This window comes from Colias philodice, chromosome 26 (assembly GCF_061535455.1).
Source record: "Colias philodice isolate Cphi_HAF_F1 chromosome 26, ilColPhil1 Martin Lab GWU primary, whole genome shotgun sequence".
NCBI lineage: Eukaryota > Metazoa > Arthropoda > Insecta > Lepidoptera > Pieridae > Colias > Colias philodice.
Genome location: NC_143111.1, coordinates 193,810 through 218,382, shown reverse-complemented (window position 1 = coordinate 218,382; position 24,573 = coordinate 193,810). Strand labels below are relative to the sequence as shown.

Genomic DNA, 24,573 nt, shown 5'->3' with positions numbered 1-24,573 from the left:
CATCGACGCATTGCACCACACACACACTCATTTGAACTGTAATCTACACGGATTAAATCTCCACGACCCGTTTCCTCTTTGTTCTACTCGATTATCAATCGTCTTTATGATACTCCGCTTCTTTTCCATTTCGATAATATTCTTAAACTTTTGTACTCTGTTCTTTTAAACACACAACAAAACGCGCTTCGCTTCCGCTTTCTTTACTTTCAACATCTATCTCCACTTATAAACGGAATTACTCCGCCTCGCACTCGCAACTGCAATTTTGCATTTCTCTTTTCTTAAATTTTCAAAACGGTCGCCCTCTCCAATAACGGGGATAATCTGTACGTGTGCCCCTGTCCCCTCATGGTATCCTCGTTGCCTGGGGTCTGGTGGGGTTGGGGTTGGGGGCGCAGGGTCGCGGCCGCTGTTCCCGCAGTGGTCGCACCACGTGTACCCGCAGTTCCTGCCCGGTGGGCACCCGAGCCGCCACTCGCACTGCAAGCTGGAATGCGGGCAGCACCTCACTAACTCGCACGCGCTCGCGCACGCTCGCATCGCTAGTTACCGCGCGCACGCGCACGCGCACGCGCACGCAGGTAAACGCGGCCCCGAGCGTTCGCATCTCACATACAGACACGTCTCGTTCGAATTATACTCGAAACGTATTGAGTTTCGTCATAAACGCATTTTCATATGTACGCCCGTGACATACTATCTGTTACGAAACTGTAAATTCAATTCGTTCGATCATTATGTATTCGAACAGATATAACGTTATCGATTTTAAGGATACACGAAAAAGAATGCTAAAGTAAGCTTCGGTATCGCTTCACGCTTTAGTTGTTCGTTTCTTTTTCGTGTTCGCGTGGATATCTTATAATTTTTATCATGAGACGATTAAATTTCCAAACGATGCGAACGCCCTCCTCACGATACTAATAAATGTGGTCGATGTTTGCGTGACGTCACTTTATCTCACAGGGCATCATTCTGATATTTATAACAAAACCAATAAATACAGATTATCTTAAAAGATATACGCCCTGGAGAGAGAAGGTGGCGTAGATTACACTGCCTGAGCATTGCTGTAATTTTTATTTTATTATTTATTATTTGCAACATCATTTAGTATTCAACAAGTAGTTATCATGTCATTTTCAATGAATGTTTAATTTTTGTCATGATATTGTAGTCGTAGTCTTTAGACCTATAATGAATGTTAAACATTACTTAAATGAAGCTTTTACAAATAATTCATACTTTATTCTTAGCAATAACTTTAAAATAGATGAAGTAGATCGCTAAAGGGTTTAAGTTTAAGGTTTTAAGTTGCTGGTTATAAGGTTGAATGTGCATCAGTTGATGTATTGGATGAGTGATTATGTTTGTTTCCGCTTTGTGGCCGCTTGTCACTGAGGTGCGCTTCGTTATTCACTTACTAAAGCATTCTCTCCATAGATCACAACGGGGACGACGTGGAGTACGCGATGATAGTAGTGGATGAGAACAACTCCACCATCAATGAGCTAGACTCGCCCTCCATGAAGGTAAATTACGTGTGCCCTTTTGAAAGAAAGAAAGAAAGAAAAAGATTGTTCATCATTTTAAACCGCATGGGTGAACATTGATCATTGTTTTGTACAATTTATTACCCCCTTTTGAAGAGTTTGTAATTTTTGTATTTGTAAGTACATAGTATTTTTGTCTATGTTATAATTAGATGTAATGTAATAATAAATGAATGGGAATATCTATAGATATCATTACATACCATTCTATCCATTGTCAATATTTTTGTCATGACTCTACTTTATCAAATAGATTTAAATGAAAGATTTTAGCATGCCTTTAACTTTTTAAAATAAGTCTGATTCTTAGTAAATAGTAGAACTTGACATCCATTCTCTTAGTTAGTTTTAGGAGATAGTTAATGCATGCGTACTCAGTTAACCGTGAATATATCACGATTATCATATTTTCGTAGCAATTTTCATTTGCTGTTGACTCGTCGGTTTTGGTTGTCGCTGGAGTGTTTAGAATACGTATATGTGGTCTTTGTTGACGCTTCTTACATCCGTTGTTATTTTGCTGTCGCATTTGTATACTGAAGGAGGGGGAAGAGAGCGTGGCCAAAATTGAGACGAGCACGGACGAACTGAAGCCGAACGCTAGCGAAAAGAAAACTCTAGAAGTTTCGCCGGCCTCGGAGAAAGAGGAGCCGCTGTTCAAGTCGAGCCTCCGGCTGAAGCAGAGCAAACCCAAGGTTAGTTGACTGGGACGCGCCAGCTCTGCTCCTCTATTAGTTTCTGCGACTTTGTCGTCCTTCTAACTCCTTCGATGTTTACTTAGAATATTCGCTGCAGTCAGGCCCGACGTCAATTTCAATTTGTATCCAGTAACATCTTAATTCTCTTTAATTTAAATCAAACAAACGGGTCTCATTGCAGTGAATCCTTAGCACTAACAGTGTGGAATCTGAAACCTTTAACTTGTCAATGTGGAAAAGTTTAACTAAACGTATCTTATTGTCCTGTTGTAAGCCTCCCAGCTCGAGGTCCAAAACATTATCGGGGATCACGGTGTCCGTGGTGAAGTTGGTTTGTAAACGTTACGATACCCTGTGTGTTAACAACACCTCACAATAACAATTGGTTCTGGAAGCCTAATACTGTATTGTAAATATATAATAAAAAAGCTTTCCAGTTCCAATACGAAACACAAACACGAGCTTAAGTCACAAACACTAAACTGTTTCAAATGTAAAGTAACACTGAGAACGCTAACGCTACGCTCACACAAATAAGACAATAAACAAGCTAGCACAGCACTATAATAAGTATTTTTTAAGTACACAAAGTGAAATTACAAATGTGAATACACGAGACACTCAATGTGTACAACTTTGATTTTATTATATTAATGCATATCTTAAACTCACTGTTGATGATTTTACTAATAAATCTGAACATATCAAATAATTAAGTCAATTAATTGAAAATAATCCGCATCATTAGGAATATTCAATACATATTAAGGATAGTGTATATGAGCCTCAAAACAAAAATATTTACCATAGCAGGATCTTGTTATACATTCGGATATATCAAACAAGTTGTAAGTATGGAAAAATAAATATGAATGCGACGAGACATTTTGTTTATAGCATGTGTAATGTGTATGTATGTTGTGTAGCTTTGCTTGCTGTCACCCCCCACTTTTGTCTTGTTTGCATGTGAACACCCCCCACTGTTTCCTTATTCTTCTTCAATAACAATAAGTTTTAATCTTGTTATTACTTATTGAATCCTAATCTATATTTGGATTTGATATGCAAAATATAAATATAACTATGTATGTATTTTCATTAAAATCATGTTTTATCGTAACGTCATGAAATTAAATACATTATCTCTATTTTAAGTTATCTTAAATGCTAAGATGTTGAAACCGTGTCCGCAGAGCGTGGACTCGATCGAAGACGCCGGCTCGTTCCACTTGAACTCAACAGAGACCACCAATAACGACCCAGAGACCTCTAGTGAAATTGCAATGGATGATAATAAACTTCCTGTAAGTAATATTTTCACAAATTTATAAATAGCAGAACTGTCGAAAGATTTTTCCTCAAAAACTATGCTACTAAGTGATGAAAATTTTCATCATCAACATCAATCAATATCGACTGTATAGTATTGTGCTATATTTTTCAGGTGAGCAATGACGAATCATGGACAGACGTGAATTTAAATGAGGAGGGTGAAAGAGGTCCGGCCACTATTACGGGAAGGGGCAGGGATCATGAAGGTAAAAAATATTTATATTTTGTATTAATCTAAATCTGTTTGTTAAGGGAATGTTTTGAATTCGAGAATAAATGAAAATAATGTTATTTCCAGAAATAGAGAAACAAATTCAACTACGCAGTGAGCACCACGTGCAGAGACTGCAGAATAGAAGTCTTCAAGCCGCACAGAGACATCTGCACCAGGTCCGTATTAGTTTTATCGATGAACTGTTATGTTTTGACAAAAATCGTGCCTCGACATTAGTTTTGAAGCGTGATGTACTTCATCTCTAAAATAGATTCCTACGGGGAAATAATCCAACAACAAAGTAGTAATAAACAATGCACATATTTCTGTTCAGTTTTTTTAGGGTTCTGTTATGGAATTGAACTATTTGAATTTATAGTCTGGCTCTTTTCCTTGTACTTTTTACCGTGTTGTCACATGCGCGAATCCACGCTGTCCAGCCATAACTTTAATACTATGGATTTCTCGGAATGTTATATACGTTTTTATGTGCGTATTGTATGGTTGGTGGTGCAGGAGGCGGAGTCAGTGACGGAGGCGGAGGGCGGGGGCGAGGTGTCGCGCGAGGCGTCGCTGACGCACAAGCTGGAGCGCGCGCTGGGCGCCGTGTGCCCGCTGCTGCGCGAGATCATGCTCGACTTCGCGCCCTTCCTCGCCAAGACGCTCGTCGGCAGCCACGGCCAGGAGCTGCTCATGGAGGGTACGCGCTACCGACCCAATAAAACTAAAAAAGACGGGTTGCACTGGGGGAGTGCCGGCAGAAGTGAAAACTTGATTATTAACGTTGAGCATGTTTGATATTTTGGAATGGTATCCGTCTTACGCTTTTTCGATCAGGTCACGTGTCCTGACGCGAGTTTATAAGATTTAATACCCATTACAGAAAAAGTGCTCAACGCCGCTAAAGAAGTTTTCACTTCAAAAAAATTGCAGTCTGGTAATTATTAAGCTATAGCGTGAGGACCGAATCCAGAAATTCCGTAACGAAAAAAACCTCACGCTCCCCACGGGGACGGGCACGGAGTAGTAGCTTGAAGGCATAGCATGCAATAGCTTAACCGCGGCAGTCCCCGAGTGCCACACGTCTTTTTTTTAATAATAATAAATTCATGCGTATGCAATAACTTTAACAAGCTATCAAAACAGTTCTATTTTGACTTATTCTGCAGCAGTTCTTACTCCATTAAGCATCAGTTAGCTAATAAGCTCTTTCGTCAGTTTGGTGGTCGAGTTGATATCATGTAATTTAAATAATGTTACAATAGCATTGGTTTTAAGCATTTGATTCGTGTACGTAATCGCTCACATTTGTAATTGTTATATATTAATATTATTCTAGCCGTGAGAATTTGTAAATGGCTTATTGTGAGTATTATATTATATGACTATCTTTAAGAATATAGCTGTAGATTCTCCTAAAATATAAATAAAAATTTGGAAAATCCAAAAGTGTACGCCTCATAATTTTTTATTAATAATTATTTTTAATTATTATTTTTGTTTATTTAATAACAATTAAACCGCATCGAATCAGACCCTGAAAAATGAAAGGGTTCTATTCCTGAGCATACTCAAGCGTAAGAGAAAAAAAAGACTCGATTAGTAAAGTATTTCGGTCGCTATCGTGTTAACAAGAAAATCCTCCGCACATACAGACACACGGACGTCCAAGACAGAACTTTTTTAAACTGTTTTTTAACTAGTTTAAATAACAAAAATGACATCAAAAATATCATGAATGTTAAAAATAGTGTTTTTTCTTAATATGTGTGTGTATGTATTATCTTACAAGTGCAATGTATGATACATAAAGACATTTTAAGTTTGAAAAATCAGATGTTTTGCGCGAAGTGACAGTAGTACCCACCTCAACGCTTCGCTTATGAGGCGTGCAATAAATAAATAAATTTCAATGGCAGGTCTCCAAACGTTCAAGTCGAGCACGTCGGTGGTGGAGCTGGTGATGCTGCTGTGCTCGCAGGAGTGGCAGAACTCGCTGCAGAAGCACGCGGGGCTGGCCTTCATCGAGCTGATCAACGAGGGCCGCCTGCTGTCGCACGCCATGCGCGACCACATCGTGCGCGTCGCCAACGAGGCCGAGTTCATACTGAACAGGATGCGCGCTGACGACGTGCTCAAACACGCTGATTTTGAGGTTAGGAAATGTTTTTATCGATTTTATATGTTGTTTAAAATTTTCTTGTGGTAAATAATTGTACATATATTTATGTGTCTAATTTACTTTCAATAACGTTTCTTCGTAGATAAGAATGCTATAGTCGGGCTAATTCAATAGGCATCATTTGACGTCTATCAATTTTATCTTCGAAGAGAGGTAACCTGCTTAAAAACATCGGTTAAAGTGAATAAATCGATACGGACTTGCAACATTTGTCAATCGAACTTGAAACGCATTTCAATTTCAAAATTCATCAGGCGAATCCCTGTCCCAGTAATATACTTTATTTCGTAAATTTAAGGAGTAAAATAAGACAAGTTTGATACCTAATTTATGATGATTTTTATTCACAAGAATGTAATCAATGCATTCGATTCTAGAAGTCAGATTTCGATTTTTAGAGTAACGTCTCTGGTATTTAAAAAGAAAAAAAGGTTTATTGACACAAAATTGTAGCGACGTCAGTTCTTTAATTCAGAAATTGTTTATTATGTTTAGAATGGTTTATCAATAAAATGAAATCTTAAAATTACTTGTATCGGTCAGTATTATTATAAACTAGCTTTCCACCCGCGGCTTCGCCCACGCAGTCAAAGAAAAACCCGCGTAGTTCCCCTTCCCGTGGGATTTCCGGGATAAAACCTATCCTATGTCCCGGGGTAAAAAGTAGCCTATGTCCTTTCTCGGGTATCAAAATATCTCTATACCAAATTTCATGCAAATTGGTTCAGTAGTTAAGGCGTGATTGAGTAACAGACAGACAGACAGACAGAAAAAAGTTACGAAAATGTGCAGTTCTAACAAAAATAATAAATAAATAAATAAAACGAAATATCATGTTATTCTATGTCGTCGTTACTAGGTTACGTTGGTGAATTTTGTTGGAACTGTCAAATGTTGCCTATTAAAATGGCTCTACTATAATATTTGGTTCATTTCAATAATGCAGATAGTCTTTAAATATGTCTGTCCGTGTGTTGCGCAGTGCCTGTGCGGCGCGTGGAGCGGCGAGCGCGCGGAGGAGGAGCGCACGTGCGAGCGGCTCATCGCCGCCGCGCGCCGCCGCGACACCGCCGCCGCCGCGCGCCAGCTCGACAGGCTGCACCACCGGTACCGACCCACCGACACTCGCCCCACACAGTACCCTGCGTACCCTACCTCCTGCCCCCCTAGACAAGTGGCTTTCTATTAGCGTAAAGTCTAATAGAATAGATTATGAATGTATGAGATTGACGTAATCAATCGTCGTCGTCGTCGTAATCAAACGTCAATCTCATACATTCATAATCTATTCTATCGAACTTAACGCTAATAGAAAGCCACTTGTCTAGCCCCACTGTACGGACCGCCGTGTACCTGTACGCGAGGACAATTGATCCAGATCGCTCCACGAGCCCCAGTCATTTGCCAAGGTTCTGCAAACTCGAAGAGTACGCGTGACTATTCAAGTATGGACTTGGCGTACCGAACCCGCGTATAAGTACTGACTACGCGTGCAGGGTACGCGCTATCCGTACGGAGCTTTACACTCACCTCTACACAGTGCCTGTGCGGCACGTGGACGAAGGGAATTAAAAAGTTACCGACACAACATTTGATCTTCAAAAATGACACACAAACACAGATGACATGACTCAATTAAATTGACTGAAGTCAATTCTGACTGATTAATTATTATATTGCAACCACAGAACAGTAAAAACATATAGAAGTGCTGTAATGTCTAATTAGTATGAAAACCAGTGTCGCCAAACCCACACATTTAAACCGATAGTTACACAGTACACTACAAGTAAACTATGCCTTTGATTGGACAGCTTAATTTGAGTAAAAACTGACTTAGGTTATAAATTCAGCATTTCAATATGTACCCTAACGCACCATGTTACGGTTTATTTTAGTATAACATCCCTAGGTATATTAGCTGTTTTGTTTCTCATTGCACAGAAATTCCAAATTCGAAAACATTCAGCTACTCCACAACAGAGGGCGTTAGTTTTCGATAGATATAAATTTGAAACGCAACACATAGAGATAAGGTTGAAATTTGTGTCACTCAACATTAATGACATTAACTTGATATTTATCTGATGCTATGCTCTGAGGGATGTCAGCCTTGTTATCGATAATTCACAAATAAATATTTTTTGTGTATTTTTTTTTTCTTTCTTTTATATGAGTATAGTATAATGCGTCACATTTTGGAGTATGTTTATTACTACTAAGTACGTCTTTTTATATTATTATTATTAAATAAAAAACGGAATAGAATAGTATAAATCTATTTTTACAAAATACAAACAGAAAATATGCATTATTTTAAATCTTGGAACTGCTGTAGGTTTGATGATGATGTTTTGGTGGCCTTTGTTAGACCGCTTAGTACTGTTCGGCATCCAGTTAATTCGTCACGTTGCATTTATCCATTTCTCTTTTAAATTAGCCTCTTTGGGAAATCTATAAATAAATTAGACAAATGAAAGCTAAGGAAAAATAAAATAAAATTTAATATTTATAATGTTTGTCTTTTCTAAAGTATCGATACTGTCGATATGCACCACAAGCATCACGAAAGCGACATTCGTTTGTTTATTGCAATAATATTCCAGAAAGTCTTGTTTGAAGTTCAATCTATAATAGTACTAATTTCTTATGGATTAAGGTTCATTTTGACTAGATATTTGTATACAATTTTGACAAATTACGACAAGCGAAGTTATAATATAAAATATAATTAAAATAATTTGGAAAATCCAAAAGTGCACGCCTCATAATTTTTTTTTAATAAATATTTATTAATTATTATTTTTGTTTATTTAATAACAATTAAACCACATCGAATCAGACCCTGAAAAATGAAAGGGTTCTATTCCTGAGCATACTCAAGCGTATGAGAAAAAAAAAAGACTCGATTAGTAAAGTATTTCGGTCGCTATCGTGTTAACAAGAAAAAGGATCCGCACATACAGACACACGGACGTCCAAGACAGAACTTTTTTAAACTGTTTTTTAACTAGTTTAAATAACAAAAATGACATCAAAAATATCATGAACGTTAAAAATAGTGTTTTTTCTTAAAATGTGTGTGTATGTATTATCTTTACAAGTGCAATGTATGATACATAAAGACATTTTAAGTTTGAAAAATCAGATGTTTTGCGCGAAGTGACAGTAGTACCCACCTCAACGCTTCGCTTATGAGGCGTGCAATAAATTAAAATAAGACTTACCGACGGTATGAAATGCCTTCATTGCTGATATTATTTCGTCTGCTATCATTTTTGCACTCTTTATACCGAACAACACGTCCTAATTATTAATGAATAAATATGGAAAAAAGGTTTGACAGCTGACAACCGACTCGAATATTTTTCTGCGCACAACTGAGAGCAAGTGAGGTGATCTAAACTTATCATTGACACGTGGGCCACGCCCACATCACACTTCTATCTACTTTACTGTTCTGTGATTGCAACCTTTCTCTATAATATTCTTAACTAAATTTGTTATCAACGGCACCTAACCAGAATATATTTAAATACTTGACATTGGTACTTGCCAATTTGGCACAATAGTTAGCAACTTTTGAAATAGATGGCGTGAATGACAGGAATTAAATACTGCACGATGATCATTATTTATTATCTTAGGATTATGTACCTAATAGACTGCATACAATTTTTTAATAATAGATAGCGCTGCAACGAATAAAACATTATACCTACTTGATATAGTTACTATTTAGTATGATGTATTTTAGTTAGGAATAATATGTAAATAACATAATTTTGCAATACCAGGCGTAAAGAAGTAACGTGCAACTTTAACTAGACAAGCATTATATCTGAATCGAACATGTACCAGGTGGTAAGAAGTGTACGCAAATAATAAGAATAAAGCTAGATAGATTTTTCCGCCTAGTATTTGTATAGCACAAGTACCAGGCGGTAAGAAGTAACGTGAAATTATTGTATCTAAACTAAATCTGGATAGTTTGCCTAGTACTTGAGTAGCATTTGTACCAGGCGGTAAGAAGTATCGCACTAATAACTAGATCAAGGCCATAGTTTGCCTAGTACCTGTATAGCACTTGTACCAGGCGCTCAGGAGTGACGCGTAGGTGTTGCAGCGTGGGCGAGGGCGCCGCGGCGGAGAGCACGTTCTGGAAGCTGGACTCGTGGGAGGACGACGCGCGGCGGCGGCGGCGGCTCGTGCCCGACGCGCGCGGCCGCCGGCACGACGCGCGCGCGCACCACCACCCGCCCGCGCCGCCCACCGACGCTATACTGCAGGTCACTACATACATACTATAATTATTGAAGTGAAACTTCTTTATCGGAGTTGTAAAAAAATTTAGTGTAACATTTTTTCGTTACGCGTGACATTTTTCCGTTACGCGCCATCTTGTTCTTATCCCTACCACGCGTGGTTCGACGTATTTCTGTCAAGTTGCATATATAGTAAATTATATTTTGAAAAATAAGGTTATAAAGAAGTTTCACTTCCTACGTGTGTACAATAGTACACGCACACATTTTTAGTATTCACTACAATAATCGCTTTTTGTGAATTAAGAAAAAGTTTGACAAGATTTTTGGTAGCAAATTTTCAACAATCTTAGTGTCAATTTCATTTGACATCAAACGATTTGCTTAGAAACTAGTAACATTTCAATAACGTTTAATTATTTTGTCTGAATTTTACGGTAAATTTAAAATTCAAATGTTATTTCTTAACTTAAATTATTAATTCGTTTAAATTAATGAATCTGACGTCACAATGGGTCACCGTCACCTCTTATTTGAATTCCACAACAAATATACTTATTCAATTCATTATTTACTTGCTCTATTCTCTCTTCCTACTCTATTTTACCACAAACACCCAAATGTTTAACACGACATGTTCCCGTGTATCAGGCGACAGAGGAACTACACGCACGTATCGCGGGCGTGTCGGGCGGCGCACAGCTCGCGGCCGCGCCCGCACAGGAGCTGCTCGATGACGCCGAGCTGCTGGTTGATGAGCGGGACGCGGAGCAGGACCTTACTGGTGCGTACTCATTATTGTGGATTTATTCAAATAAAATAAACACGTACTCTTACTTTTCTCTGTTTATTGAGCATCGACAGGATCGTTAGTAGAACTCTTTATTGTGCACCTAGTAAAAAAAAGACGGGTTGCACTCCGGGAGTGCCGGCAGAAGTGAAAACTTGATTATTAACGTTGAGCATGTTTGATATCCATCCGTCTTACGCTTTTTCGATCAGGTCACGTGTCCTGACGCGAGTTTTAGATTTTATAGCCAACGCCGCTAAAGAAGTTTTCACTTCAAAAAATAATAACAGGTATATAATAAGAGAATTATTCGCAGGGACGTCGTATATCCTCGCGGTCCACACTCAAAAATAATATTGACACATTTTACACTATCACATACACACACACAATAAGAACTAAAATTTAGCTTCGCCTTTTAATTAGTAGGTTGTAGGGAAATAGTTATTGGTCACATTATAAATACAAACCATCTTTCGTTATTAAAATACTTATTATTAGCGTCATAATAAATTGTAATATGTATATTATTTTCTTTCTTTCTAATTCTGTGTTGCATTGATTACTACAGTTTATTAACATTTTCAATCCTGGTTTTTTGTAATTCACAGCCGCATCCGAGCGTTATTGCTCCTTAATAATTTTTTAAATTATCTGTTATCTATAAGTTAGTATATTGATAACTCTTTATATTTATGTATAAGCGATTGTAATATTTTATAGTCTAGTAGTCAACAAATGTTATTGCAATAACAATTAGTCATTAAGGTTTAAAGTGAAATAAGTATTGTACCTATATTATTGTTATATGTGTTTGTGTTGCAAATAAAATAAAATAAAATCAAATAAAATACAACTAGGCGCAGCATTTTCACTTCTGGACACAAAATAATATTACCTTATATACAAAATACATAGTTTTTTACCATTCAGAAAATTATATGGAACTACGTATCATTGTGCATAGTAAAATTTCACTCTACTTATCTTTGTTATGATCTGTAACATAATCTTGTAATAATGTACATCAATGTGCTTTCTATAGCATTTGACATGGTTTATCCATTAATATTATCTGTTGAATATTATGTGTTGTATGATATAGAGTAAGTATTAACTAAAACTTGCATTTTGTACTGGACGTGAATAAACAGAAACTCATACATAACTAATATCTTTAAGCAACTCTATGTACTGCAGATAAGCTTTAAGCAAGTGATGTGTTGCATATTGCAATTATTCGTAACTGCTTCTGCTCGATAGGTTTAGGCAAAGTGTTACGACTTGTTCTTATTTCTGTTAACTCCTCCGTTCTTACTACATTATTTGTCGTTTTATCTGTCAGTTACGATACACAGTACATGTCTAGAAGATGTGAAACTGTATATATATTTATTCAAGTGAAACTTCCTAAGCGCGTTGAGAGTAAAATTTCAAGGCACGTCATGACAATACCGTCACATCTTGGAGTAAAGCGACGATTTTTGTATTTATTTATTTATTTATTGAAATAGAATCATTTTTTGTACTTACAGTAATAATACCAAAGCATACATAGAATTTAGTAAGTAACAATATGTTAACAAAAATACAAACAAAATGGAGTTACATACTATGTGCATCCAAGTACCTGATACAGAGGTCTAGGACAGTATTTGTACTGCTAGCAAATATGTACTACTGTATCATTGAATGCCAAAGAAGTTTCACTTCTGACACGTATGCTCGGCACACACGCTCTCTTTTATGATATTTAATGTTTTATGGCATTCAATTGATATAAAAAATAGTATATTTATGTATGTAATGGTTACTTTGGTACCAGGGCCGGTGAACATGAGTACCCCCGCGAGGTTGGTAGCGGGCGGCGTGGTGGCGGGCGGCACGCTGTCGCTCACCTCCACCGAGCTGTACTTCGAGGTGGACGAGGACGACCCCGACTACAAGAAGGCGGACCCTGAGGTGTGTGCTAGTGTAGATATACTGTAGTGTATAGGGAAGATGTGGTGGCATTTTGAACTTTATTGTTTGGTATTAAGGTTCATTTTACATTGGATGAGGATATTGAGTGCCGATGATTTAGTTTTCGTTAACAAAAACATCATTTTATAGTTGATATCACTTTATTAATGTACCAATGGTAAGGACAGAGCATTATTCAGTTTGTGATCACTAGTTTTGCATATCTGATATACCTGAATGTCCATCTCACAAAATCAATATTTAAACGAATTTTTAGGAAATAATTTAATGCACGTAAGTAATTATTATTGAAATATTATAGCTAAAAACGATATTGCCCGTGACTCGTGTCTTGATTATGTTAATTTTAGCAATAAACCATATTAAACGACTTTATTCACAGTTGTGCCGTATATCGGATATTGGGATATTCGTAATAATGAATTTGAATTTTAAAATTAAATACAATTTTGCGCAGGACCTAGTTCATAACTTTAAAGTTGCGTAACTATGTTGTGTCAGACATAAATATTTAAATTTAATTTATTTGAACGCAGGTGACGTCGCGGTAAGAAGTTAGGAGGACATAAATCAATCGCTTGTATCATTCGACATACACTCGAGCTAGCTGTTAACGATACTAACATTTATTATACAGCTTATTAATAAAATTTTACAATAAATCGTCTACTTTATTGCTATATAAATTAAGTTTTTGTGAACGCTATTATAATATAATTTTATTTATAAAAGAAACACAGTGGTATGACAAAACTGATTTCAAATAAGGTGTGACGTGGATCTTTGTCCAGTAATTTATCGTTGTTTCTTGTTTGTTCAAGAGTAGTAAAATGGGAATTATATCCTTTACCACGTCAACTACGTTCGGCGTAAGGGCACTAGCAGGGGTAATGTAAAATAGATGTTATACAAAGGTGTTAGCGCGTAAGTTCGTTTGCATATACTTTTGCAGTGAGGACGTTAATGTTGTTGAGGTGATATGGATACGTATAGGCGTGTAATATAGCCGGTAACCGAATATGAGGCAGTTTAAGGACGAACAATGAAGCCCCGCGGCGCGCTGGCCCACGTGGCGCCACTATAGGGATGCTGGACAACTTATCGGTTAATTTACAATATTATTCATATATGTATCAACAAAAAAATGTAACTACATTATAAGGTATATAATCTGCTAAAAGTATTTCACTTGTTTTATTGGCTAAAGAAGTTTTAAATCAATATACTTACATAAGTATTATAATAATTTTTTAACGTGTGTTCTATTTTTCATCTGCAAAATTACTTGGTCTGTTATGCTAATTATTCGAATTAGCCTGTCTCTAGCAGCTCATTAAACTCAAATTAGGTATTGTAATATTTTTTTAGTAACATGAATTGTCTATTTGATTGTAATCTATCATGTGTAATTATTTTTAACCATATATAAAACGAGTTCTTATAGACCAATAAATATTCATAACGCAATCACTCACAGAAACAATAGGTTAAATATTATACCCACTACCTATTTAAATTATCATACAAAAAACCTGTATATGTAAGAAATAAGAATACAAAGAATTTTCGCACGCTTCTATATTTATTAACAAGTTAAAAATGGTAGCATTTGAGCATTGTTTATTTACTGTTCTGATTTACTTATAATACATAGAACACTAGTTTTGCCCCGTGCTTCCTCGATAAATTAACATCATACACGAAAATTAAACTCTCAATAATTCGAACCAATATTTTCTGAGATTAAAAACAAACATTCAGTATTATAATATGGGTACAGATATTGTTACATAAAACTTTATAAGAAGGAATACCAGGAAATTTCGCACGCTTGTATCTTTGTAGCGACACCTCGCTCTGAATCGCGCAAGCGAAATGTTTTCGCTACAGAGCTATATATACAACTTTCCGACATCATCCATCGGGGCCTTAACGGCCGGCCAGTCAAGTTGACTGGTCGAGGATCCTCCCTTTTTCGATGGAGGAATTCCACCTTCCTTCCTCCACAGTGGTGACCCCTGACAGTTCACAACTCCTTCTGTCCATCCATGATGTCCATGCCCACCTATCCCTTCCCCGCCTACGATCACCGCCCGCCAGCCAGCGCACTCGGCTTCAAATGGAGTCCTGTCCACTACCATGTGCGATCGCACATGCTTGGTCAGCTCCACAGCCACCCTCACTGCACACTCCGACTCACTGGAGCATTACACGCAGCATCACCGCACTCAGTTCCGACTCACTGTGAACTAGCGGCTTCCTGTTCCGACTCACTGGAACATACCTGGCACTGGCAAGGCAACTCGTACTACGACCTCCGGTCTCGGAGGGGAGTCCTGTAGCGACACCTCGCTCTGAATCGCGCAAGCGAAATGTTTTCGCTACAGAGCTATATATACAACTTTCCGACATCATCCATCGGGGCCTTAACGGCCGGCCAGTCAAGTTGACTGGTCGAGGATCCTCCCTTTTTCGATGGAGGAATTCCACCTTCCTTCCTCCACATCTTCATCAATAAACAATAAGTTATGTTTAAGTGCCAGCATTTGATACGTTAACTTGTTACCTTCATGACTGACTCATAATGCATAATATATTCAATCGTATAAAGTATCGTCTGGGTACAACACTAGAGTTGTTCGGTTGTGTGGCGCGGGCGCGGCGCCCCGCTGCGCGCTCGGTTTGTACCGTTTATACGCTCGCGCTCGTACTGTCCGATAACGAGGCGTACTTACGTGTACTTGCGATCATTAAGCCTTCCCAAATTAAACATTATGCTATCCTACGTCGTGCACTTGCTAAACTTTATGGGAATTCATTAATAGTTGCTGGTTTATTTTGACAAACTATAATGTGCTTTATTTATGTAAACAGTCTTTATTTGCTGCGCTGACCGAGTCATTATATCCAGATTGGTATCATTTTCTCGTTGATTACATGCAATTTAATTATAAATTACAAAGTAAACACATTTAAGCATTCGAACTTAAATTGAGTCTATTATTAATCATAAGTTTAATAATATGTACTAATGTGAGGAATGAGGATTAATATTAATTTATGTGTAAAACTATTTATCATGGTAAATGTCATATTTGTTTAAGATGAACACAATCCATATTCATGGTGTAGTTTTTATTTATCGAAGACCAAGTTTTATAATGCAAAATGTGCCTAATAATTAACTCTATGGTCTTTTCAGTCGTTTTTTAATTAGGTCATTGATACGACTAAAATTATTATGCAAATATTATTATGAGAAATTAGAAATGTGTTGCTCAGGGCAATGTTTGCTCATCTGTCAAGTATAATGAATTCATTGCTCTTCGCGGTCAGAAAGATTTTCGTTTCGAACCGTCTCAAGTTACAGCTTGCAGCGAATATTGCCCGCGACCAGTTTTATAGAAGTCACTACATATTAAAATTCTAAAATAAGCGGAGCGTTAAGTTATAATTGCATTAAGTATCCAATGTACAGTCGTAACAAGTAATGCGATGTTCTACGGTTCTGTTGAAGATGATTTTATTGTTTTCGCCGCGGACGAAATCGCTAAACCTCATGTTTTATAGCGGTCTGTTATTATACGATCTGTATCCGAAGTATTATTTACTGCGACTAATTCAAACGATTTCAAAGATTGTAAATTGAATTCGTAATGGGGCATTTTATTTGTTTATGCTAATGCAGGGTTTTAATTAAGTGTATCGTGTTTACGGTGGAGCGAGCGGGACGGGAGAGCCGCAGGAATTCCAACTATGTTCTTGCTTCTATTTGGATTTTTTCTTATTGTAGAGCGTATTTTTTTCTTGTTGATTATTGTTAATCTATTTATTAGGTATCGAAATTTCATTCCTGCTTAGTATACTCTAACATGTTCTAGGTAGCTACAAAATAAAACGTAGTCATGTGGAATACACTTTGTAGTTAGTATGGAATATTCAAATTTTATTATTTCGTTATCATTTTTTTCTTCGAAAAATACGGTTCTATAATATGAACAGATTCTTTAATAAAACTTTAACTTAATGTGTCCAAAATCTGGAACAAATTATAATCGATCCATTAGCTTATCAGTCGAGCGGCAATTAAGTATCATTTTTACATGCTCCATTTAATGAGCTGAAATATGGTCTCAATAAGTGATTCCCCATAGCGTCGTAGGATCGCCGGCTCCGGGCCGTTCCCATGTCAGCGCGAGCGCCGCGCCCGTCATAAATAAACACATTACGTCACTCTGACAGCTCCCGGTCTACCTGACACGTGTCATCGTGACATAAGATTTATTGGTGCCGCGCAGCAACACAACTATCTATTCTATTGCCACCGTAAAAGGTTCATTTTCACCTAAAGCCCGCCCGTAGGAAGTTTCTTCTTGTTTTTATGTCCGAAGGCTGGTGCACGGTGCCTACCTGTCGTTTCTGCATTATTTTAGATATTTGATTTCAAACAATGATAACAATTGAATGATTTGTTATGTGTATTATATGGATATGTCATGCGATAAATATTTGTTAAGAATGAACGGAAATAATCAGTGTCCATTTATCCTGATATAATATTTTATGTTTAATCTGGACTTGCAAGAAACTTGAGTGGATATTGCAGTTGCCATAAGAATGTTTATTTTTGAATATCGTACACCCGCTAGACACAGAGTCCACAATATTCTAGCCGAAACGGTCTCGTTATCCCGTCCGCGTCTGTCTGTCAGAGGCCCTTCCTATTCGCCGGTGTACGTTACACGCAGGAATTTAGGCGCCAGATGCGTTCGCGATAACCCCCCGTCGACTATTGTTATCTGCCGGCTTATCGATATCGATAATGCATGTTTCCCATCACTACCCGGTGTTCTGAGATGATTCGATTATCTTGATTTTCTTTTAGTATTAACGAGACCTCAAATATAATATTATATTACAACGAGTTTTGTGATAAGGCTGTTGATTTTTATTTATTAACTAGCTGTTGCCCGCGACTTCGTCCGCGATTCGGTCGTTTTTCGTCATTCGTCGTTAAAAAAAAAACCTGACACTTTATTTTTGAATGTTCTTAATTGTCTCTTATAAAATTTAACAACATTAAAATTGAATACTCTGATAAGAAAATCTTAAAATCATCGAAAATCATAGACATCGAATATCTGAGGAAAACATGAATGAATGTGATTTAAATTCTACATTTCTTAGTAATTAAAATAATAATCTAAATTAAATGTAGATTAACAGTTTGAGCGCACCATTATAGAATATGTACCTAAGTAATAAATTACGTTAGTTTACATAGTAACTTTACTAAAAACACGATGACTTTCTTTCGCGCTCGGTACCACAAACTAAACATGTTTGTGGTACGTGGCCCGCGTCACTTTACCCCCCACGAGTTCCCCTCCGTTGCTATGCGAAAATACATTCGTCGCCCTACTGTAGGAAAAATTGTAATACTGCGGCCTGGGCGTTATAACACGCTCAGGGAATTCCTGAGTGCTGATAGACTTCCGTCTATCGGCATTTATACCAATTTTATATTAATATCACCATCTTGAGGAAAAGCTTCTAATATCGATTTAAAACGCATATATACAGATTAACCTGATGAATTAACATGTTCTAAAATTGTGAAATGAGTTCAGTTTTAAATTCGAGAAATATTGATTTCTTGTATTCGATTATTCGTCGTAGTCGAATACAAAATATATTTAAAGAAACTTAGGTTGGCCTTCAGGCAAAAGGGATCCTATCAAATGATAAACTTGACCTTGTATCTTAAAAGTAAGAATGAAAGGAGCATCTGATAATTGTTGAGCACCAAAGGATCATTTAAAACGCAATACTATAAGAGCTAATATTGTCTAAGAACTGTTTAGATTGCACATGTTCCTCTAAAACTTAAAAGTAGTGATTTCAAAGGTTCCGGCGTATCTTCAAACGAAAGCCGACTCCTTACTCCACTTTAAAGCATTACAAAAAGAACATACTACGTTAATATCGCCTATACAGAAGATGATCTGTAATCGATTGTGAGGTTATAAGCAAACCCACTTTTATATTATTTTGTCGGACCACACCAACGAATTTGTAGATTGATCTTCTATGTTTACCTCTAAGTCATTAAGACTATGTCGAAATCTGTCTGCAATAAGACGGGCCTCTCGCTATTCGTCCGTTTAAAGAGACCAATAGTTTCAATTCTTAATCTTTCATTAAACAAACTTATTAATCGTTCTTGTCTCAAATAATGGTAATATTCGCGTCCCTACTCTAGTCATTGCTTATGCTCATGTTCATCTTCGAGAGATCGAATAATATTATGGTGCACCCTATTATTTGTCAAACGGTCTTCATATTGAGTAAAAGTTTCAGAATTCTCGAGATAAAATATGACGATCGTGATCAGCTGTGAGACGTAATTCCCTCTCAGTGAGGGTTTCGGTCTCACGGGATAGTACAATATGCCATTTGCGATCAGCTGTGAGACGTTATATATACCCTCAGTGAAGGTTTCGGTCTCACAGGATAGTACATGCCGTTCGCGGTCAGCTGTGAGCCGCAATTCTCGTTGTGAAGCGGTTTCAGGTTCGGCATAACACATGTTGTTTTCGGTCAATAGTAAGCCTCTTATCTCTAACGATCCTTGAGAACTCTTATTTCTCATTTTCTTAACTTTGCTTGAATTTCGATATATAAAGATTTTTTAGGTGGCACTGATGCGGGTGAATAAAAATTAAAACGGACTAAGAGTGTTATAATCTCAATCATCATCATCAATACATATAATAAAATTGTGGAAAAGTGATGTCTGTACAATTAAAATATGTAGAAAAAAAATAGCAGGTGTTATTATTATCGAGAAATCGAGAGAAACCATTTTTTTCTCTTAAAAGCTCCCCCCCTCCCACTTCCCGAACTCCGATTGACCGTAATTTATTTTTCCTTACATTTTTATCATATCCTTTTCTAATGGGTTTCATCCTACTGCGATTTTTTTTTGTTTCAAAAATTATCTACCCTGGTGTACCTATAGGTAAATTTTCCACATAAAATGTCCTTTAAATTATGTCGTATTATATTTTTAACCCCCGACGCAAAAAGACTGGTGTTATGTGTTTGACCGCTATGTATTTCTGTGTGTGTGTGTCTGTCTATGGCACCGTAGCTGGCTAACAGGTAAACCGAATTAGATGCGGTTTTTTTTTGTTAGGCAGAATATTTTCCGACGCTGGTTCTTAGATAAAGTGTATCAAAATTGGTTCATCCACTTATTATACCTACATAGGGGTAAAAGTGGGAATGAAAAAAATGAAAGTTATAATTTATTTTTAAAGATCGTCGGGAAGTTTATGAAATTATTTATTCCTTTTTCTATACACTTTTCTTCGTCTAAACGGTTTAGTTACGTGCTCTCTCTCTCTTCAGCCTTTAGTTACGTGCGTGAGACAGGAAAGATCTAATTTGGATTTGTTTCTGGATTTGATAAAAACTGAGTACTATCGATTAAGCTGATCAGTGGCTACTGGCTACACCATAGATTATTAAAAACATCCGTTTAAGAAAGGAAGGAAATAGAATTTGCTCCTCTCCCCCCCCCCTGGTTCCTAAAAAATAATATGACATAATTTAAAAGAAATTTTACGTAGAATTAGTTAGGCATTTCTTTTTTGATTTTCGATATTATATACTAATCATAATTTTTAATTACAATATGTAGTAACTATTTGGTTATAGGTTAGGCATTTCATTTCTTGATTTTCTTTAATAATTTGGTACGTAAGTTTTTTAGCTCAGTTTAGTAAGAAATTTTAATAACAATTCTTTTAATTATTTATGGTAGTACAACAGTACAGTATGGTTGTACGTATTTACTCAATAATTGTATGTTAAGTAGTAATTCAGCATGGGCGTAGCCACGGTGGGGCTGGGTGGGGCGCTTACCCTGGCTTTGATCTGGTAGGTACTAATTGTGAAGGGGAGTGGGCGTGGGCGTGGGATTGGGACTGAACGTGGCATATGGCGTGGGAGTGCGAGTGGGCGCGGGAGTGGGAGCATGAAAATAAAAATGATTTTTTATTGTTGCCCCACCCTGAGCCCATGGTCATAGGTCCCATAGTCACTATTCCACGCGAACGAAGTCGCGGGGACAGCTAGTAGACAAATATAATCAGAAAGCTTTGAACTCCTAAGCTCAACCATAAAAGATAGACATTTATGATGTCGGGAGATATTTTTTATATAATATGGAGAACATTTCTTTCATACTTGATCTCTGTGTAGCTTTAACCATTAAGATACACGCATTAAGAACGCACACGCGACGAAAGCTTAAAAATGGAGTTGCTGCTCTGCTCACGAATATGAAAAATAATTGTACCAAGTTTCGTTTAAATCCGTCGAGTAGTTTTTGTTTCTATAACGGTTATACAGACAGACAGACGGACAAACATTTTTGACGTCGATGTCGATCTCTAATCACCTCGTGATAGTTATTTAGGAAATATATTTCATGTGCAGAATTGACCTCTACAGATTTAATATAAATAGGTATACATATATTTAGATTCCAATTTCCATGTAACGTTAAATTCGACTATATAATAATTAACAGACAACGCAGGTTACTCTCGTTTCCGTAAGTTGAGGCGGCTACATATTCGGTCCTAATAACATGACTTTTTGTGAACGAAACGACAGCGCGGTTTAATGCGATGGCAACACCATCAGAAAAAAGGAAATATTTTTAACTTTGAAAAAATATTATGATTTACACTATTAATACTATTTTAACATTAACACAAAATATAAGACTGTGAGTATGTAAAAATAAATCCAGCTAGTTTCACATCACACTTATGTTTATAATTAGGTATACGACATGAAAATATATTAATTACCAAGCAATAATCATACAGATAAATACTGAACAAAAGTATTAACAGTCAAAGTATATTTTTACTAACAACATGTAAATGATGAAGGAATAATAATTATCAACGAACTAACCTTTTTGTATTAGAGTCCCGCCTCGTGATCGAATTATTAAAACACGAAGATTTTTAAAAATGTAACCAATGAACACAATCAATATTAGATTAACTGTAATGGTGTCTAGTTTGACTTAAAATAATATACATCTACCCTCACTTTTAAAAATGTAGTATATTCACACGAATTATATAAGCGCACCTTATAGGGAAGGGAAGATTTATTATGGGTTAAAGAGTTAAATAAATAAATAACATAATTATATTTAAATTATTAATTTTTAACATTGGGTTCAGTAGTGTTAACATGTAAATTGATTTGATTTTTACGAAATCTCATAGATGGCGCTGAATCAAATTTGTCTTTATAGTACAAAGATTCATTAAACAGTTTCTCTGCCCAAATTACGTAAATGACGTAGTTTTTATAGTGTAAAGCTAGATAATAGCATGGCTTACTCAAAAACAACATTTAAACATGAGTCTTTAGATTGTTCGCTGTCGTAGTACACGGAATACGTAAGAAAAGTAAAGGTTCACAGCTCCTCCCCCGGAGGTGATAGCATGATAATATGTTTAAAAAAACCTCACACGACCTGTTAGTAATATTCATGCAAAATTTGAAGTCAATCTATGCAGTACTTTTCGAGATTAGCTCGGACAAACATACAGACAAACAGACAAACAGACAAACAGACAAACAGACAAAAATTCTAAAAACTATATTTTTGGCTTCTATATCGATTATAGATCATGGATTATGTATTCTTTTAAAAAAATATTCAATGTACAGTTTTGACTTTCCTACGATTTTATTATATGTATAGATTTAACATGTAAATAATTAAATTCAATGAATGTGATGATTTGCTTAAATTATTCAATGGTTTCGGTGATTTTAAATATGTTTGCCGGGTGTTTGTTTTTCTGTAAATAAACATTAATCAATCAGCTAAAATTAGTCAGTCGTATTTAAGCATAATTACCAGGGCGGCATACCGGCGCGGGAGACGAGCACGCGAGGTATGTGGCTGACCCCGGGGGCGCCGTCGAAGCCCTAATTGCCGCAGTGCTAACGGGAGGGCGGAACCGCTTAATTGAAGCCCTATGTGAAAAAAGGAGATTCCTACTTAATGCTCATGTGTTTTTGGTTAGGGAGGAAGTCGCGTCGCGGTTGGTCTCGCGGGAGTGATTTCACTAATTTATGCTCGTTTTCATCTACTTTCCGATGTTCTAAGAATCACGTGAGATATTCCGGTGTCACTGCATCTTGAATTAAACATCGAATGTGCTCGTATTCAATGTTATATTTTCGTCACTAAGTTATTTTACGTCAAATTCGGCACTCTTTACTTAAACTTCTATCATTCATCAAAGACAACACTTTAATATATTATGTACTTAATTGTAAATGTAATTGTATATCTTCCTTGATTTATTACATTGTTCGACTATCAAAAGATTCTACCGTTCTTTATTTATGTTAAACTGTAAGGACATGTGATACTTTTCTCACGAGCGTGTCGTGCGATACTCGAGAGAATCGTGAATATAAGCGATAAAAAAGCGTAACAAATGTTTGTAAGTTTGACACTCGCGTGATAGTGACACTGGAACACGCTGGCCCACTTGCGAACTTGTGCTCTATGTGGTAACTGGTGACGTGTCATAGCTTCGTACCATTGGAATCGTGTCAATGGTATATGTACAATAAGGATGACTCTTCAATATCAGCTGTATTCGGCATAAATTACCCGCAAATGGTGGAACTAAAACGAAAATTTTACCATGTTATTATTTCTTCAATTACGCGAGTCACATGTGTTAACTATTATTATGAAGAGTTTAAACTTCAATATAAATGTAAAGAAACCCGCTCAGGACAAAGGAGTCGGGTCGCTTGCTTTTTCATAAGTAGCGACAGTCCGCGCTCGACGCTCACTTTTAAACACTGCAAATATTAGGATGCAGGTCGTGTCAGTAATGTAGAATTCCGGTAGCCCATAAAGCTGCGCAAAAAGCGGCGTTTCATACAAAAGCAGTAAATTCACACCGAAGCTCTCAAGTGTCGCTTTCATGCAGAATTACAAGTGCATCGTGAGATGCCCACAATTCGCACTCTTGTGGGATTTTCTGTGCATAGGTGTGTATGATATAAATTCATTTTACAGATTACCTACTCATTGAATATAAATAATGGTCGTTACTCATATTTAGTGTGTAACTTTTGTCTCCTCTCTCAATTGACTTCTGGTAATTGACAAATGTATGGTCTGATGAAAAGGAAAGCAGAAAACTTATACCTAATGTTACTAAACTTTAAAAAAAAATTAAAACATGCTCATAGGTGACCTTATTATTATTGGGAGTTTGAGAAATAGTACCGAAATGAATTTACGATTTCAGTAATATTTATTACGACAAAATACTTATGAAATACCTTCAGTTGGAGAATATATTTTGTTATTTTAGTATCAGTTCAATGAAACTTGTGTGAAATATGGATCGGTCATTTGAATGCATCCAACAGTCCCTAAAATATGTATTTAAAATAGGCGCCAGCGTTAGATCACGTAGA

At 36.7% G+C, this 24,573-nt stretch overlaps 1 protein-coding gene across 3 annotated transcripts in view; it reads left to right on the top strand.

Moving 5' to 3' along the window:
* The window catches only part of rg (A kinase anchor protein rugose), a 385,845-nt gene that overhangs the window by 238,722 nt on the left and 122,550 nt on the right, over positions 1 to 24,573 (top strand). For 2 of the 3 annotated variants that reach the window (XM_089711107.1, XM_089711106.1), the window contains exons 28-38: positions 1,447 to 1,535; positions 2,099 to 2,251; positions 3,448 to 3,558; positions 3,699 to 3,792; positions 3,885 to 3,976; positions 4,317 to 4,500; positions 5,720 to 5,955; positions 6,965 to 7,089; positions 10,109 to 10,271; positions 10,899 to 11,031; positions 12,863 to 12,999. In XM_089711107.1, the coding sequence (XP_089567233.1) occupies positions 1,447 to 1,535; positions 2,099 to 2,251; positions 3,448 to 3,558; positions 3,699 to 3,792; positions 3,885 to 3,976; positions 4,317 to 4,500; positions 5,720 to 5,955; positions 6,965 to 7,089; positions 10,109 to 10,271; positions 10,899 to 11,031; positions 12,863 to 12,999 (1,517 nt within the window). Of the gene's footprint in view, positions 1 to 401; positions 585 to 1,446; positions 1,536 to 2,098; positions 2,252 to 3,447; positions 3,559 to 3,698; positions 3,793 to 3,884; positions 3,977 to 4,316; positions 4,501 to 5,719; positions 5,956 to 6,964; positions 7,090 to 10,108; positions 10,272 to 10,898; positions 11,032 to 12,862; positions 13,000 to 24,573 lie in introns of all 3 variants that reach the window. The other variant, XM_089711108.1, reaches the window with a different exon arrangement.